The sequence below is a fragment of the Carcharodon carcharias genome, chromosome 1, assembly GCF_017639515.1.
Source record: "Carcharodon carcharias isolate sCarCar2 chromosome 1, sCarCar2.pri, whole genome shotgun sequence".
Taxonomy (NCBI): domain Eukaryota; kingdom Metazoa; phylum Chordata; class Chondrichthyes; order Lamniformes; family Lamnidae; genus Carcharodon; species Carcharodon carcharias.
In genome coordinates, this window is record NC_054467.1 from 75,629,967 (window position 1) to 75,648,693 (window position 18,727).

Genomic DNA, 18,727 nt, shown 5'->3' on the forward strand with positions numbered 1-18,727 from the left:
TACTTTACTGATGATCGAGAGTAGACTGATGAGGCAGTAATTGGCCAGGATGGATTTGTCCCGCTTTTATTGTACAGGACATACCTGGGCAATTTTCCACATAGCCAGGTAGATGCCAGTGTTGTAGCTGTACTGGAACAGCTTGGCTAGGGGTGCGACAAGCTCTGGAGCACAAGTCTTCAGTATTATTGTCGGAATATTATCAGGGCCCATAGCCTTTGCATTATCCAGTGCCTTCAGCTGTTTCTTGATATCACGTGGAGTGAATTGAATTGGCTGAAGACTAGCATCTGTGAATCTGGGGACCTCCGGAGGAGACCGAGATGGATCATCCGCTTGGCACTTCTGGCTGAAGATTGTAGCAAATGCTTCAGCCTTATCTTTTGCTGGTCTCCTCCATCATTGAGGATGGGGATATTTGTGGATCCTCCTCCAGTGAGCTGTTTAATTGACCGCCACCATTCACAACTGGATGTGGCAGGACTGCAGAGCTTAGATCTGATCCATTGGTTATGGGATCGCTTAGCCCTGTCTATCACTTATTGCTTATGCTGTTTGGCACGCACGTAGTCCTGAGGTTGACACCTCATTTTTAGGTATGTCTGGTGCTGCTCCTGGAATCCCCTCCTGCACTCTTCATTGAACCAGGGTTGATCCCCTGGCTTGATGGTAATGGTATTGCCGGGCCATGAGGTTCCAGATTGTGTTTGCCTCCTGGATGCCCAGTCTTGAGTTGCGAGATCTGTTTGAAATCTATCCTATTTAGCACGGTGGTAGTGCCACAGAACGCGATGGAGGGTATCCTCAATGTGAAGGCGGAACTTTGTCTCCACGGTGCCTGTGTGGTGGTCACTCCTACCGATATTGTCATGGACAGATGCATCTGCAGCAGGCAGTTCGGTGAGGATGAGGTCAAGTATGTTTTTCCTTCATGTTGGATCCCTCACCACCTGCCCCAGACCCAGTCTAGCAGCTATGTCATTTAGGACTCAGCCAGGTCGGTCAGTAGTGGTGCTACCGAGCAACTCTTGATAGACATTGAAGTCCCCCACACAGAGTACATTCTGCGCCCTTGCTGCCCTCAGTGCTTCCTTCAAGTGGTGTTCAACATGAAGGAGCACTGATTCATCAGCTGAGGGAGGGCAGTATGTGATAGTCAGCAGGAGGTTTCCTTGCCCATGTTTGACCTGATGCCATGAGACTTAATGGGGTCCAGAATCAATGTTGAAGATTTCCAGGGCAACTCCCTCCCAATACCACTGTGCCACTACCTCTGCTGGGCCTGTCCTGTCAGTGGAACAGGACATACCCAGGGATGGTGATGGCAGTGCCTGGGACATGATCTGTAAGGTATGATTCCATGAGGATGACTATGTTAGGCTGTTGCTTGACTAGCCTGTGAGGCAGCTCTCCCAATTTTGGCACTAGCCCCCAAGTGTTAGCAAAGAGGACTTGCAGGGTCGACAGGGCTGAGATTGCCTTTGTCGTTTCTGGTGCTCAGGTCGATGCCTGATGGCCTGTCCAGTTTCATTCCTTTTTTGTGACTTTGTAGTGGTTTGATACGACTGAGTGGCTTGCCAGGCCAATTCAGAGTCAACAACATTGCTGTGGGCCTGGAGTTACATGTAGACCAGGTAAGGACAAAAGATTTCCTTCCCTAAATGGCATTAGTGAACCAGATGGGTTTTTACAACTATCGACAATGATTTCAAGGTCATCATTAGATTTTTAACTCCAGATTTTTATTGAATTCAAATTCCATCATCTGCCATGGTGAGATTTGAACCCTGGTCCTCAGCACATTACCTGGGTCTCTGGTCCAGTGACAATACCACTATGCCATCGCCTCCCCTTCAGATGAACCCTATAGTGACAATGGCATTTGTGGAAATGCTTAGAAAACTCACCTATTCACACCTTTGCTACAGCCCAATAAAAATGTCAATCAAACAGATCATTAAAGTGCCTGTAACAGAAGCTTTAACCACTTCAAACTCTTTGTTTTGTGCAAATAAACATTGAGACATTGATAAAAGAGATCACAGAAAAATTAAATTATCATAACCACATTGAGAAGTCAATCAAGCAAAGTCAATAGTTCTCCCCAGTGCTCAAACAAACTTCATTCGCATAATCCTTTTGTGCGCCTTGGCTCTCAGCCAAGCAGGCATGGATTCCAATTGGGGCCTCACCTAGAAGGCCGCAAGCTGCTGGGTGAGTTCCTTAGATAGCACGGCCCCTACCTGCTGCTGGTTGAATACACCTAAGCTGGTTGATGCCCCTAAATGCCTCAGTTGGCATCGGGGTGGGAAGACTAGCACAAGCCTTTCTGCACTGGCTTAATCGGAGGGTGGTGGGAAGGTGGCAGGATCTCCACCCGCAGTCTCCTGCCCAAACACATGCCCCCCCACCACCCCAACTCCGGCTCAGGACTCGGCTAAGGCAGAGGCATTAAACTCCATCTTAGGTTTTCTGCTAAATTGCAAACAGGTTTTTAAGTAAAACAAAGCAACTTCTGAAAGAATGAATTGTACAGTACATAAATGCACAGAAAACAATTTGTTGCTCAGGCCATGTGTCATTGTGCTGATCAGTCTGATCAATAATGTGGGAGACAATTTTGACAGTACACATCAATCAGGTCTGCTTCATCAGGCTCCCTTCTGCAGACAGTTGAGTAAAATCCTTTGAATCAAGTAACTACTGCTCTGCAAAAGCTATAGAAGAACCTTGGATTACAGTTCTCATTTTCCAGCAACATGCAACCAGAACCAAACTACAGAACATCAAAACTGGTATTTGCAAACTTTGCGGAATAAAGTAGAATAAAGGATAAACAATGAGATGGATTTTTAAAGTACTTTCATGTGGCACAAACCTGCTGTGGTGCTACTTCTCAAAGTGTAGGTGCAGCTAACTTTAATTGTAAAACTGTCAGGATTCACTAAGGCCAGCTGTTGGAAAGACTTTTTTTTTGTCTTTGTAAGCTGAGTAGTTTTAGATTTGCTTTGAGATGTCAACACAAGATCCACATCGCAGAAAACCAGCAGCACATTGTAAAATAAAGAACTTACATTTACATAGCACCTTTCACAACTTCAACACTTTATAGTTAATGACATACGTCTGATGTGACATCATCTTTATCATATAGGAAACAGGGCAACCAATTTACACATATAGCACAGTCCCACAAATAACAATGAAAGAAATGACTAGATTAAATTCTCCAGTAAAATATCTTTAAATAATTCTTCAATTGTGTTCAGCCTCTGAATAGTTTGTCATGTAGATTATTAGTCAGGGTACGAGATCAGATCTTCAAAAATGTCCTTTTTCCATGGTGATGGGTAAGATAGTTGGACAGCCCATTAAGACTCTCAGACATGTGCTGAAAACAGACCTTTTAATTATAAGGGTTGTTTTATCTTTTCTACTACCTACAAATTAGGGCACCAAATCTGTTAACTGGAAAGCATTCACTTTGTCCAAGAGTTTGGGGGAGATAGGAAGCTGGGAACTCTCACACTGGTCATTCAGGCCAGTCTTTAATTTATATTAAATTTCTCAAAGTTCATTACAATAGTTTGTAACAATTTTCATGATCAAAAATAGCAGCAGATCCTTAATAATTGCATTAATTAATTCTCAAAGATTTTCAACGATATTGTATTAGCAGTATTGCATAATATAATAATTCAACCTTTAATCAACAGAGAATCTAAAACAATGAGAATGAGCACCAAAAACATATACGCTTATTTGCTCAAATCATGTTCTAAACAAAATTTTATGGATAATTTTGGCCCTTGGCAATAGAGTGAAGCAGGCAATTTTGGATCAGCCACCTGTTTTACATAGTTCTCGATCATGGCGGCTGAACCAATATTGTCCATTTTACACTATCAGCAAAAGTATAAATTAACCCATTGATTACAAAATGAAGACTTTGGGCCCGACATTTTGATGAGCCTGCTGCACTGCTGCAAGTGAGGTGGAGTGGAATACACAGCTGTCCAAATTGAAGGATGCCAACCTTATCATAAATTGTGATGACAGAAACATTAAATAGTTTGGCACAGCCTGTAGCTTACAATATGAACCACATGTACTATCTTGATAATAATATTCTGATGGAGAAATCTGAATTTGTTTTATCAAACAGGAAAGGGGAAGAAAAATGCAAAGGCAGAGCCAAAAGGGGCTGTGAGCAAGGTCACTGGAAAGAAAATTACTAGGATAATTGGTCTGGGAAAAAAGAAGCCATCAACAGATGAACAGACCTCCTCTGCTGAAGAAGACATCCCAACCTGTGGTATGTTTCGTAATGCCCTTGGCAGAGATTACTTAAGGCTTGTTAGCTTCAGGGCTTCAAAAAATGTACCCAACACAATATTTTTATGTTTAAATGTTTCAGTTATTTTTTACAAATTAAACTTATGCTTTGTTTGCATTCCAAACCTCATTTTAAGTAACATTCAACCAACCTCATGGGGTTGTCCCAATCATTCATCAAAGTTACAGCAAATAACCAGGAAAATCCCTACAAAAATTCAACCGTTGAATGTTCACTGAAACCATTAATATAAGTTGCCCACTTTGGCAGTGGAAGGTGAACTGTTCTATTTTCCATTGTGCCTCCCACTTTAAGTGACCTGTATATTCGTAAGAGACTGAAGATTTACAAAGATCAAGGGCATCATGTAGATTTGGTCATATTCCAATTATATGATTTTAAAATGCATGTTATTAATGAGCAATTTATGCACTGTAGAAGAAAACCCTACACTTATGAAAGCTTGCCGATAAGGTTCCTTTTCATCTGTGGTATTCCAGGAGCTTTGAAAATAAGGGAACTGGAAGAGTTCTATCTGAGAGTACCAGAAGTTGTGATGTAAGTGTGTAGAAGATGAACATTCTCTCTCCTGTCCTGATCTTTCTAGGCTATCTGAATGTGCTGTCTAACAATCGATGGAGGGAACGCTGGTGCAGAGTGAAAGATAACAAGCTGATCCTCCACAAAGATAGGACTGACCTGAAAATTCACATGGCTTCTATTCCACTGCGTGGATGTGAAATCATCCCAGGCCTGGATTCCAAACACCCACTGGCATTCCGTTTGCTTCGGAACGGACAGGAAGTGGCAGTTTTAGAGGTGCAGTATTCCTACATGCAAAGAACTACAGTTATTGAACTGGAAACATTGGTATCATTTTTTCAGTATCTTTATTTCAATAATAATCAAACATGCTAAGGAAAGTGGTTCTGTCCTTGACAGATAGTATTTTTACAACAACTTATATTTATATAGCACCTTTAACATCATAAAACATCCCAAGGCGCTTCACAAGAGCGTTGTAATCAAAGTATGACACCAAGCCATATAAGGAGACATTGGGTCAGATGACCAAAATCTTGGTCAACGAGGTAGGTTTCAAGGAGTGTCTTGAAGGGGAAATGCAAGATAGAGAGGCGAAGAGGTGGAAGGAGGGAATTCCAGAGCTTGGGGCCTGGGCAACTGAAGGCACAGCCACCAATGGTGTAGCAATTACAATTGGATATGCAAATGGCCAGATTTAGAGGGGCGCAGATATCTCAAAGAATTGTAGGGTTTCAGGAGATTATACAAATAGGGATGGGTGAGGCCATGCAGGGGTTTGAATACAAGGATCAATACGTCAAAAGTCAATACATTGCTTAACCAGGAACCAAAATAGGTCAGCGGGTACAGGTGATACTGAAAATGACTTGGTGCAAGTTAAAATATGGGCAGCAAAATTTTGGATTACCTCAAGAGGTAGAATGTGGAAGACCAGCCAGAAATGTGGTGGAATAGTAGAGTCATGGATGAGGGTTTCAGCAGCAGATGAGTTGAGAAAGGGGTAAAGTTGAGCGATGTCACGGAGGTGGAAATAAGTGGTCTTAGTGAAAGCATTTGAGGTTGGAAGCTCATCTCAGGATCAAATGTGATAGCAAAGTTACGAACAGACTGGCTAATCTCAGACTGTTGCGTGGGAGAGGGATGGAGTCGATAGCTATGGAATGGAGTTTGGAGTGAGGACCAAAAACAATGGCTTCAGTCTTCCCAGTATTTAATTGGAGGAAATTTCTGCTCATCCAGTATTGGATGTCAGAGAAGCAGCCTGATAATTTAGCAACAGTGAAGGAGTCGAGGGAGGTGGTATTGAAGTAGAGCTCAGTGTCATTAGCATAAATGTGAAAACTGACGCAGTGTCTTCAGATGGTATTGCCAAGGGGTAGCATATAGAAGAGGCATAGGAGGGGGTCAAGGAGAGTTCCTTAGGGGATACCAGACGTAATGGAGCAGGAGGAGAGGTCATTGCAAGTGATTCTCTGGCTACAATTAGATAGATAAGAATGGAAACATGTGAAAGTAGTCCCACCAGTAGTTAATAATGGGAAGGGGTTGGAGGAGGATGTTGTGGTCAACCGTGTCAAAGGCTGCAGACAGATCGAGAAGGACAAAGTTGGAAAGTTGACCTTTATCACAGTCATATTGGGTGTCATTTGTAACATTGATAAGAGCTGTGGCGAGGAGGAACCGGACTGGAGTGATTCAAACATGGAGTTCTGGGTAAGATGGGAGTGGATCTGGGAGGTGACAACACTCTCAAGGACTTTTGAGAGGAAAGGGAGGTTGGAGATGGGACAATAGTTTTCAAGAACGGGGTTGATTTTGGGAGAGGTGTGCTGATGGCAGATTTTGAGGAGACAATACCTGAAGAGAGAGGGAATAGGAGAGAAACTAGAGAAAGTTGCCAGTTCAGGGCGCGGGCAGGGAGGAGCATTAAAGGACTGAAGCAATTTTTAAACCAAAAAAAAAACCCAAATAGCAAGAGGAAAACAATCAGATTATGAATTCCATGTCAACTGCAGTATTTAGCATAGAGTGGGGGGCATGAGCCTGTCAGGCACGTTGTTGCTTCCACAAAGGAATTATAATGTAAGTTAATGGTAAAAGATCATTGCTTTAGTGGATGTTTGACATGCTTAATTTTTTGAATTGATATTTTAAATCAAAGAACTATGAATCAAAAGCATTGTAACACTGATGAGGATAGGGTGGCGTCAGCATGGCTGCAGGGAGAGAAAATGGTATTTCATTGAATCAATACAGATCCAAGGCAAACTGCTTTTTAAAAATTGCTGTTTGCTCTTCTGTTTCTAACGGTAAAAGACAACCTGATTCAGCAGTTCCCAATTTGCCAGTGAAGCTGGAGAAAATTCCACATTTAAAGAATGCAACTCTTTCTGCTTGTGCTTAGAGATGCTACTTTGTCTATTTTGAACTTCCCGACTTCCAAGTGTGAATATAAATGCAAATTATCTCTGTAACAATTTTAACCATGTCTCAGCTTCTGGTCACTGAGTTTGTGGCTTTAGCCCAAGAAATGCTTATATAGCACACATGGATATCAGAAAGTCACCATATGCTTGTTACAAGGATAAAACATAAAGAAGATAATTAATCTAACTGCAGTCAAATCATAGTAATCATATATATGTTTTAAATCCAACTATTGACAGCCAAAACCAGATAGAAATAATGCTATTTTAGTTATTTTACCACTACGGGTTATTTTCAATAATAAAGATTTATTTCGTAAAAACTACCCACAAAAATTTTTGTTAGCTGTATCCAATTTTTACAAAGAGAAGTTTTGTATGTTAAACATTTTAGAAATAAATTTCCATTTGCTGCATGATATTGCTGATTGCTTACTGTCAAGTATTGTGTTTGCCGATTAATGACCAGCATTTTTGGAATTTCCTGTGACTTCCCACTTCTGATTCAGATCTGCAGGATAATACTACTGCTTCTATTTCTGCCTTCCCTCTTCCAACTCTTCACTGAGGCTGCCTCCTAGAAATGCCCCATATTGATTTTCCTTTGTAACGCTGTGACCAGATGAACAACTTTATTTGTTACTTTCCAACATCAAAAAAAAAGGAAGCACCTCAAAGCACCATTCTAGTTTTCATTTCTTGTATCACTGGAAAACACCACATCAGCAAACAAGCCAACTAAGGAGCATTCAGAATATGCACTTAAGCACAAATCTTCTAACTTGTCATACCAGTGTGAGTTTGCTTCCTATCCCAACTGCTACATAAGTGATGGTAGTATCATACTAGCTTGACTTTTATAACAAAGCAAAGTTTTCAATAATAGCAATCAGATACTTAGTATAGTAGAATCGTCTCTTTTTTCCATTTAGCAAGGATATTCATGTAAGAACAAACATAAAGAGAGCTTGAGCTCAAAAATCTTTTAAGTTAATTTGTCTATATGCCAAATATAGAAACATTCATCTAACTTGAAGAATTGAAGCTTTGTTCAGCACAAAGCAATTTATAGGGCAATTATGATATATGTATTTAAATGTAATAAATGATGGGACAGGGTAGATGGAAACATTATATTTCCAGTAGTTGAGTGGTCTGGAACAAGGGATCACAGATACAAGATTAATGTAAGAGTTTTACAACAGGCAGTGAAAGAAGTTTCTTTCACAGAGAGCTGTGGTGCTCAGCAATTCATTTCCAGGGTTGGCAATTGAAGCAGAAACTATATCAACTTTCAAGATTAGATTGGTATAGATGACAGGAAATGGAAACAGACGATTATGGTTGTGGAGGGTAAACACTGAAATGCAATGTTTGGGGCAAATGGCCTATTTCCATGTTTTCGCATCTATGTACCTGTATTGCTATATTAGAAAAAGAATCTGAAAGATACATATTTTAGAATGACAGGACAGATCTTCAAAAATCAATGTCAATGAGTTTCTAAATGAATGACAGGACAGAACTTTCAATTTTGGTGGATGTGTAAAATGGACAATATCACATTGGCCCCCATTATACACCCAGCCCAATGGCCCTTTACATTAACATTACCAGAGTTCAAGGGCCTGGCGAATACGTCTGGTTAAAGATTAGTTAATATGTATTATCTGGTGGGACTACTATAAAATTTTTTGTATGTATGCATGCGCTTTGTTTAATAGCTGATTTTGTGTTTTATTGAACTGCAGCACACTGACCTGTTATTGAACTGTGTCATCCACTGGTTAAAACCAATGATTGCAAATGTGTATCCTTTAAAAATAATGGGCCAAGTTTAGTGCTGCACCATCCAGCAGTGAGTAGGGTTGCCAACTCTTCAGAATTGCCCTGGAGTCACCCGGAATTAGCAATTTTTCTCCAGGACATGATGTGAGCAAACGAAGAGAAAAGCCCTCCATATTCCAATGCCCAGAGTTAGCAACCCTACCAGTGAGGAATGTACAAACTAGGTAACAATAGGTAGTATAATTTTCTGTTGCTGAATGGAAGGTAGGGGTTTATGAAACAACAAGTGTGGAGTTAGATAAAATGGACTTTGAATAAAGGAGAGAAAATGCCAGTGGCCAATGAGATATAAATTCCTCAAAGGAAAATAATTAACTTGTATTTATTTCACAACTCATGACACCTCAAAACACTTTGAATCCTCATTTAGAAGCTCATTGATATTGAATTCAGGGCCAGGAGCTGCAGTAACATTCAGTGTTCACTGATACTAGATCAGTAACTCTCAAATATCATTTTGACCATGGATCTTTGGTTCAAATTTAACTAAAAGTTTTAACACATTGCATATGATTTGTTTAGTTTCTTCTATAATGGTCCATGTGAATTCCAAAATGTCAAACTGTACCACAGAGATCAAACATACAGTGAATACAGTAGGTCCTTCTTTCTTTATTCACAACAACTGAAATGTATTTACTTTACACCGCATGCGTGCAGGATCGTAGTTGGAGACTGAAGTGAATTAAGCGATATATCATATGCCAGGCTTTCCTTGGCATATGGTTACAGTGCTAGACAAAAATTCTGGAACGGACCTCAGTGATGCTTTCACAAGGATTCAAGGATGTAAGGAGGATGTTGGAGTCATTATAATAAATGGCTGCTGTTTTCTAGGTTTTCTGTAGGTAATTCTTAAAAGTCCCTCTGCTAAAAACAAAGTTGGACAATTAGCAAATATTATCTGAAACGTTACAAAGAACCAAACGATGCAAACACCTAACCCTTAATGACATGAAAGCTTGTAAAATGGATTAAAAACAAGCAGTAAAGACATAGGGCAGGACTTTTAGGTTGGCGGGTGGCGAAAGGCCCCTGACCGTGAATTCATGCTGGCCAATTAACGGCCAGCCAACATGAAGCGCACGCCGGGGCAGAATTTTTAGGTCAGCGTGCAGGCACCCAACCCAATCGGACACAAAATCTCACGAGATGACGTCAGGCAAGCCTCCCGACGTCATCCCGCGCTTGCGAGATATTTCGATCAGCGAGCGGGTGCAAAAGTCGGAAGTGTACATGCCGACAATTAAGAGGCCAATTAGTGTTATTAAAGTTGCAATTGTCTCCCAGTTTTCATGGTCTGTCCAACCTTATGGTTGGCGGATGGGCAACTCAGCCAGGCGGACTTGCATTTTTCATGAAACCTCATCCAAGGGGTCATGAGGTTTCCGTTATTAAATTAAAAAAATAAAAATCTATGGACAGCATTTTTATCATGTATATGTTCAGGTGATTGATTGTGGTGCTTGCACATTATTTTGCAGGTTTTAAAAACTTAATTGAATTGTTTTCAAGTCTTAAGCTCCCTGAGGCAGCTCTCTGCCTTCAAGGAGCTTTCATTCCACACTCGCCCGCGCTTATGTCAGCGCCCACCCTCCTCCCGCCCCCACCCTGGCAGCACTGAGCATTTCAGCACACACTTCACACTGGCTGGCCATTAATTGGCCAGCCAGCGTGAAATCGTGGTCGGCGGTCTGTTCCCTGGCCATTCCAGGCCCACTGATCACGCCTGCCCACCAACCTAAAAATTCTGCCCCTGAAATACTCAGCGCTGCTGGTGTGGGGGTTGGGAGGAGGCTGAGTGCGGATGAGCGCTGAATGAAAGCTCCCTGAAGGCTGCCTCAGGGAACTGAAGACTTGAAAACAATTAAATAGTTTTTAAAATCAGAAAAAAAGTGTCCAAGCTTCACAACCAGTCACCTGAACATATGCATGATAAAAATGCTGTCCTTAGATTTTTAAAAAATTTAATAATGGAAATCTCATCCCGCCCTTGGATGAGGTTTCATGAAAAATGCAAAGTCCACCTGGCCAACTTGCCACCATTAAAATTGGAGACAATTGCAACTTTAGTTACACTAATTGGCCTCTTAATTGTTGGTGAGCTCACTTCCAACTTTTGCGCACACCTGCCAACCTAAAAGATTTACCTTAGAGTTGAAAGTACCTTCAGTTTTTCCTGTATCCTGTGGTGAGAGACTGGAATACAACCCCTCAACCCGAGCGGCTGAGTTCATGCACAAGGACAGTTATGATGAAATTATTTTGAAGCATTGTAAGGGACAGTCAGAAATACCCCTAACAGAAAATTGAAGTTTAGCCAGTTGGATGAGGTAGACGTAGCTTCATGTACTTATGTATTTGTCATTTATATAAACGGCATAGATGACTATGTGGGGGGTAGGATTAGTAAGTTTGCGGATGACACAAAGATTGGCCGAGTGTCTTGGGTTGCAGGAAGGTATAGACGGGATGGTCAAATGGGCAGATAAGTGGCTGAGGGAATTTAATCCTGAAAAGTGTGAGGTGATACACTTTGGAAGGAGTAATTTGACAAGGAAGTATTCAATGAATGGCATGGCACTAGGAAGTTCTGAGGAACAAAGGGACCTTGGCGTGTGTGTCCATAGATCTCTGAAGGCAGAGGGACACGTTAGTGGGGTGGTGAAAAAGGCATATGGGACACTTGCCTTTATCAATCAAGGCATAGATTAGAAAAGTAGGGAGGTCATGCTGGAGTTGTATAGAACCTTGGTGAGGCCACAGCTGGAGTACTGTGTGCAGTTCTGGTCGCCACATTATAGGAAGGATGTGATTGCACTGGAGGGGGTGCAGAGGAGATTCACCAGGATGTTGCCTGGGATGAAACATTTAAGTTAAGAAGAGAGGTTAGACAGATTTCGGTTGTTTTCGTTGGAACAGAGAAGACTGAGGGGTGACCTGATCGAGGTGTACAAGATTATGAGGGGCATGGACAGGGTGGATCTGGAGCAGCTGTTCCCCTTAGTTGAAGGGTCAGTCACGAGGGGGCATAAGTTTAAGGTGAGGGGGCAGGAGGTTTACGGGGGATGTGAGGAAAAACCTTTTACCCAGAGGGTGGTGATGGTCTGGAATGGGCTGCCTGGGAGGGTGGTGGAGGCAGGCTGCCTCACATCCTTTAAAAAGTACCTGGGTGAGCAGTTTTCACATCATAACATTCAAGGCCATGGGCCAAGTGCTGGTAAATGAGATTAGGTAGGTAGGTCAGGTGTTTCTCACGTGTCGGTGCAGACTCGATGGGCTGAAGGGCCTCTTCTGCACTGTGATTCTGTGATTTAAACTTTAGTGAATGTGAATATAAAAGAAAATAATTGCATTTATATAATTGCTTCCATGTCCTCAAGTCACCCTAAAGTACTCCACAGCCAATGGGCAGAATTTTATGTATGAAATGCGGGTGTCAGACTCCACGTCAGCACTTAAAATGTTGTGCGCTGTTGTGATATTTAGCTGGGCGGGTGCGCGATGAAGTGCGATGCGCGCTTGCAATTAATTAAAGGCCTTGTTAAGGCCCTTAACTCGGCAATCGATGCCGATTTTGAGGAGCCCATGCGATCTTCAGCTCGGCGCATGGGCACAACGGGTAGGCGGGTAAGTGATTTTTAACAAAGCTCATCCACGGACAGGATATGTGGGCTCAGAGGGGTTGTTAATGTATTATCTGAAGTATTTATTGCAGAAAGTGTTTTAAACTTGTCTGTGTGATTGTTAGCAGTTCAGATTGATTTCCAACAGCTTTCTCTGTACTTTGAAGCTTCAGCTCACCAGTCTGCAGACAGTAGGCCTCCATTTAGCCTGGGTATGAGTTCTGACATCTCCCCTGGAGGCAGCTCCACTGAGGAGGAAAGGAGGGATAGAAAAAGGAGGAGGCCAGGAGTGGACAATCAGCCTCCAGGGGAGCCACCTTTGGGAGGCCAGGCGCAGGCACAAGGGGCGCAGGGCCAAGAGGTTGTCCAAGGTGGCAGAAGCCGCAGAAGACGCTGCTATCCTGCTGCCAGGCTATACAGGTGGCGAAGCAGCTACCTCAATATGACTGAGGTGCAGTGCCGAAGGAGGCTCCAACTGTCAAGTCTGTCAGATGATTGGCCCTGAGATATCTCCTAACTCTGTGGGTGGACACCCCATGCCAGCGGCTCTGAAAGTCACAGTTGCCCTCAACTTCTATGCCTCTGGCTCCTTCCAGGGCTTGGTGGGTGATCTGTGCGGAGTCTCCCAATCAGCTGTCCACACTTGTGTCAAGCAGGTTACAGACCCTCTGTTCAGACGGGCATTGACCTTCATCCACCTCCGCTGCGACCAGGCAAGTCAGGCACAGTGAGCCAGAGGCATCGCAGCCATTGCCGGCTTCCCTGCATCCAGGGTGCAATAGACTGTACACATGTGGGCATCAAGGCGCCAGCAGGTGAGCCCAGTGCCTTCATCAACAGGAAGGGCTTCCACTCCATGAACGTGCAGATAGTGTGTGATCACAGGATGCAGATTCTGCAAGTCTGTGCAAGGTACCCAGGCAGCTCCCACGACACCTACATCCTCAGACACTCCCAGGTACCGGGGCTCTCCAGTGCTCCGACTCGGCTGGATGGAGGGCTGGGTGCTGGGTGACAAGGGCTATCCCCTCAGAAGGTGGCTCATGATGCCTCTCTGCCATCCAAGAACAGAAACTGAGGAGCAGTACAATAGGAGCCATGGCACCACAAGGGCTGTGGTGGAGAGAGCCATCGGTCTTCTCAAGATGCGCTTCCGATGCCTGGACTGCTCAGGGGGCGCACTCCAGTACCCCCCAGATCGCATCTCTGTGATAGTGGTAGCATGCTGCGCTCTGCACAATCTTGCACTGGGAAATGGGGACGCAGTTGACGATGAAGACCTTGACGCAGTGGATGCAGCTGCACACCATGAATCCAACAGTGGCTCAGAGGATGAGGAAGCACAGGGAAATGATGAGGGGCAGCACATCGACCCCCAACTACACCAAGGAGGCAGGGACATCCGGGACACTTTAATCGAATGAACCTTCAGCTAGCTCCACACACATGGATCAGCAGGACCAGCATTGCCTGGCGCTTCCACACGTGGCACTTAGGTGCTACATCTTCCATCTCATCAACTGCAATGACAGAAACATCAATGTCCACTCAAACATGATATGTCTGTGAAACAGACAAATGCAGCACAAAGGAAACACCCTCAGCCATGGTCAGAAATGTGAATTTTATTGCCACCAAAAACATGGACAAATGTCGCTCTGATGTTGAGAATCAAAAAATTCCTAATCCCAGGCCAACACAAAATCACCAGTGACAAACCCGTGGAGTGCCTAACGTGCCTTATGCTTACGTTTGTGGGTGCTACATCTTGGTACCACCCCATCACTCAGAGTGGCTTATGAGACATCCTGTTGACTGCTGACCTGTTGGCCTCGATAAACTTGGCGGACGTCCTCTGGCTTGTGGAGCCTGTGCTGGCCCCGCCTTGTAGGGAGTGGCCAGTTCCAAAACTGGCAACTCCTCAGTTGTCGCAGCCTCAACGGATGCAACGGTCACTGGCAAAGAGGCGGAGGAGCTGCTGCCCTGATCCAGAGTGCCCTGAGAGGACCTCGCAGCGACGACAGGCAGCTGCAGCGCGACGTGATGTCACATTGGACCTCTCTGCTCACCGTAGATGGATGGGCACTGAGCTGGGACACTTGGTGCCCAGAACATCTCCCACATTACCAATGACCAAATGTGGCCATTAGCACTATGAGGGCTTGCAGGTCAGAGCGTAACCTCAGATGATGATCAATCTGTTGGAAGCCCCTCTCCATGAGAGCTGCCAATCTCTCAGTCAGTAACACCATTCATCCCTTTCCCCCCCAGGCTCATAATGTGCTCAACCTTCAAGAATCTAAGAAGATGAACATTGGTGGGGTGGTAAATAGTCTAGAGGAGGCCCAAATGTTACATGTGTATACAGACAGGCTGATCAGACGGCCTAAGGAATGCCACTTGGAATGTTATGTGGATCAGTGTGCGGGTTAAGCACTTGGGCAAGTCAAGCAAGGTATGGGAATACATGAGTAATGGTAGGACCGTGGGAAGTAAGGACAATTACAGGGGCTTTGCTGGGCAGACCCGTTAAGGTAGCAGAACAGGAACATAAGGCGTTTAACAAGGTAAAAGCCAGACTTGCCTTTATTAGCCGAGGAATAGAATGTAGGAAAAGGGAGGTCATGTTGCAAGTGCAGAAAACGCTGTCGAGGCCACAGCTATACTTTTGCATCCAGTTGTGACCTGCACTTCATGAGAGGGATGGCATTGGAGTGGGGAGAGTGCAGAGGTTCCTGATCAGGATGCATGCTGGCCTGGAGAGTTGGAGTGATGAGGAAACATTGCATACACTTGTGACATTTGCCTTGGAGCACAGGAGATTGACAGGTCACATTATTGACCTTCATACCGTTATGAGGGGCATAGAATGGATGGACAGAAGGCAACATTTCCCCTTAGTGGAGGGATGACTAACATGGTGGCATTTATTTAAGTTGAGTGCCATGAGGTTGACAGGTGAGGTGCTGAGGACCTTTTGGACAGAGTAATGTGGGACGTACTGGCTGAGAGGGTGGTGGAGGTACAAACCCTCCTGAGACGCAATAAGTATTTGGATGTGCAGCAGCGATACCATGGCATATTAGGCCATGGGGATAGTGGTCACAAATGGGATAAGGCGACTTTTGAAGGTGCTGGAGACGCGCATCCTCAAGGGGCCGTGGGACCTTTGTGTATGACCCACACGTCTGACTGTATCAGTCTGTGAATGAGCAGTATTGCTGCATTAACAATTGCAGCAATCATCAGTGCTTTGGATGGTGGGAAGACAGAGTGGATGGGACTGTAGGCCTCAAATACCTGGCCGCTGCACTCCAGCCTCACTGGCACCTGCCAACCTGGCCGCCTGCCTCCTCCCCAGCTGCATGGCCTGCTCCTCATAAGTGATGAGGCGCTGGAGCACAGCGTGCCCACCACCAGTCCGCTGCTGCTCCCGCATATTGCTCTCAGTTTTTGCCTGCAGAACAGAGAAGACCATTTATAGGGGCTGAGCACTCATGTACTCTGCACGCGCACGCCGCACCCCAAACCACAGTAGCCCATCTGAGGCCTCCAGCGGCTCCTGTCCACACTACTGGTGATCAGTCACCAGAAGATAGTACAGCTGGTCTCAACCCCCTCCCCCAATGGACACCTTGAACACATTTGGCATCCATTACTTTGAATAACACATGAGTCTTAGCGCCCATGGCAAGGAGGCGCAACTAGGTGCGGCGCTGATGCCAGCAGATGGCTCTTGGCCACGACACCTTGAGGCACCCCTTGCTCCATCTCATCACCAGCAATACGACATGTGTTGGAGTTCTGAGTATGTGTCTAGCTGCCTCCCCTGCAGGTTGCCCCCAGACTACTCAAATGCAACAAACACCAACATATGCTGCGGGGAGAACCTATCTTCTCCTCAACCATGAAGGTTGATGTAAGCATGGTCACTATCAGTTTGCCCACCCAGCGTGCTCCAAATGCCCAATGCAGTAACGACACTAAGACATGGTGAGGGGGAGCTCAAAGGCTAAGGCTACCTGCTGGGTCAAATGGCCAAGGCCAACGTGGTACTCACCCTTTCAGAGCGCAACAAATCATTGAAGTGCTTGTGGTACTGGGTCCCTGTGCGCCGCACAGCATCTTGAGAGCTGACAACCTCCACCACCTCCTGCCAGGCCTGCTTGGTTATGTGGGGGGGCCCTCCTCCTCCCATCCTCCGGAAACAACACCTCCCGATGTTCTGCAACCTCTTCGAGGAGAGCAGCAAGGCAGGCATCAAAGAACCGAGGGGCACGTTGGCCCCCCGCTGGCCGACCCTGCAGCCTGCCCCCCTCCTCCTTTGCCCTGCCCTCCTCTAGAGCCTGCTGTGCAGACCCCCTGCACCGGTCACTGGCCATGGTGAACAGCCTAAAGGAGGCTGCCTGGCCTTTCTTTATACAGACAGCCAGTTCCCCACTGGAACTGACAGTCTGTACGTGCCTGCCGCACATTTGAAAATCCCGCTGTACACGGGAGTCTGCAACACACAGGGTGGGCCTTAATTGGCCCGCCCTTGCAAAAGGCGGTGCGGCCCATTTCGCCGGTGGAGATCGGCTCCGCTCCGACCACCGATTGGGTCAGGCTGCCTGCCTGACAAACATAACATTCTGCCCAATGTATTACTTTGAAGTATATTCACTGTTACGTAGACAAATATGGCAGCCAGTTGCACATAGCAAAATTCCACAAACAATCACCAACAGCAATGAGATATATGACTAGTTAATCTGTTATATTGATGTTTGTTGAGGGACAAATGCTGACCAGGACACAAGGAGAACTTCCTCATTCCTTTTCAAATAGTACCATGGGATGTTTTGCACACACTAGAATGAGCAGATGGGCCCCGGTTTACATTCTTATCCAAAGATGGCGCCTCATACAACCCTTGATACTGCAGTGAAGTGTCAACCTAGATTATCTAGCAGTTGGGATTGAGTAGGCTAAAATCTTGGATAAATAATTTGGAAAGTCAGATGTGCGACAATCAGTTATAGTTACTTAATCTGTGTCAGTGAACAGAAAGCAGATATGTGAATATATACCTGTAAAATACACAAACTGAGGTACCAATCAAGTGAGATCTATGGAGTTCAACTCAGTGAAGGGAGATAATTTACCAATGCCCATGGTTTCCTGTAACAGGGGAGATTGGGAGGCTGATCAGGAAGCAGGTAGTAAAATTTAATCAGTGAATCAACATTGATTGCTCTTCTGATAAAAGCAAAAAACTGCGGATGCTGGAAATCCAAAACAAAAACAAAAATACCTAGAAAAACTCAGCAGGTCTGGCAACATCTGCAGAGAGGAACACAGTTAACATTTCAACTCCATATGACTCTTCAACAGAACTAAGTAAAAATAGAAGAGAGGTGAAATATAAGCTGGTTTAAGGTGGGGTGGGACAAGTAGAGCTGGAGAGAGAGCCAGTGATAGGTGGAGATAGCCAAAAGATGTCATTGACAAAAGGACAAAGAGGTGTTGAAGGTGGTGATATTATCTAAGGAATGTGCTAATTAAGGCTAGAAAGGACAAGCAGGGTACAGATAGCCCTAGTGGGGGTGGGGTGGGGTGAAGGAATCGAAAAAGGCTAAAAGGTAGAGATAGAACAATGGATGGAAATACATTTAAAAATAATGGAAATAGGTGGGAAAAGAAAAATCTATATAAATTATTGGAAAAAAAGGGGGGGATCGGAAAGGGAGTGGGGATGGAGGAGAGAGTTCATGAGCTAAAATTATTGAACTCAATATTTAGTCCGGAAGGCTGTAAAGTGCCTAGTCGGAAGATGAGGTGCTGTTCCTCCAGTTTGTGTTGAGCTTCACTGGAACATTGCAGCAGGCTAAGGACGGACATGTGGGCATGAGAGCAGGGTGGAGTGTTGAAATGGCAAGCGACAGGGAGGTCTGGGTAATGCTTGC

General features: G+C 44.7%; 1 protein-coding gene across 4 annotated transcripts in view; it reads left to right on the top strand.

The window, feature by feature from the left end:
• The window catches only part of afap1 (actin filament associated protein 1), a 282,632-nt gene that overhangs the window by 216,639 nt on the left and 47,266 nt on the right, over window positions 1–18,727 (top strand). For all 4 annotated transcript variants that reach the window (XM_041187203.1, XM_041187230.1, XM_041187222.1 and 1 more), the window contains 2 exons: window positions 4,166–4,315; window positions 4,944–5,155. In XM_041187203.1, the coding sequence (XP_041043137.1) occupies window positions 4,166–4,315; window positions 4,944–5,155 (362 nt within the window). The remainder of the gene's footprint in view (window positions 1–4,165; window positions 4,316–4,943; window positions 5,156–18,727) is intronic.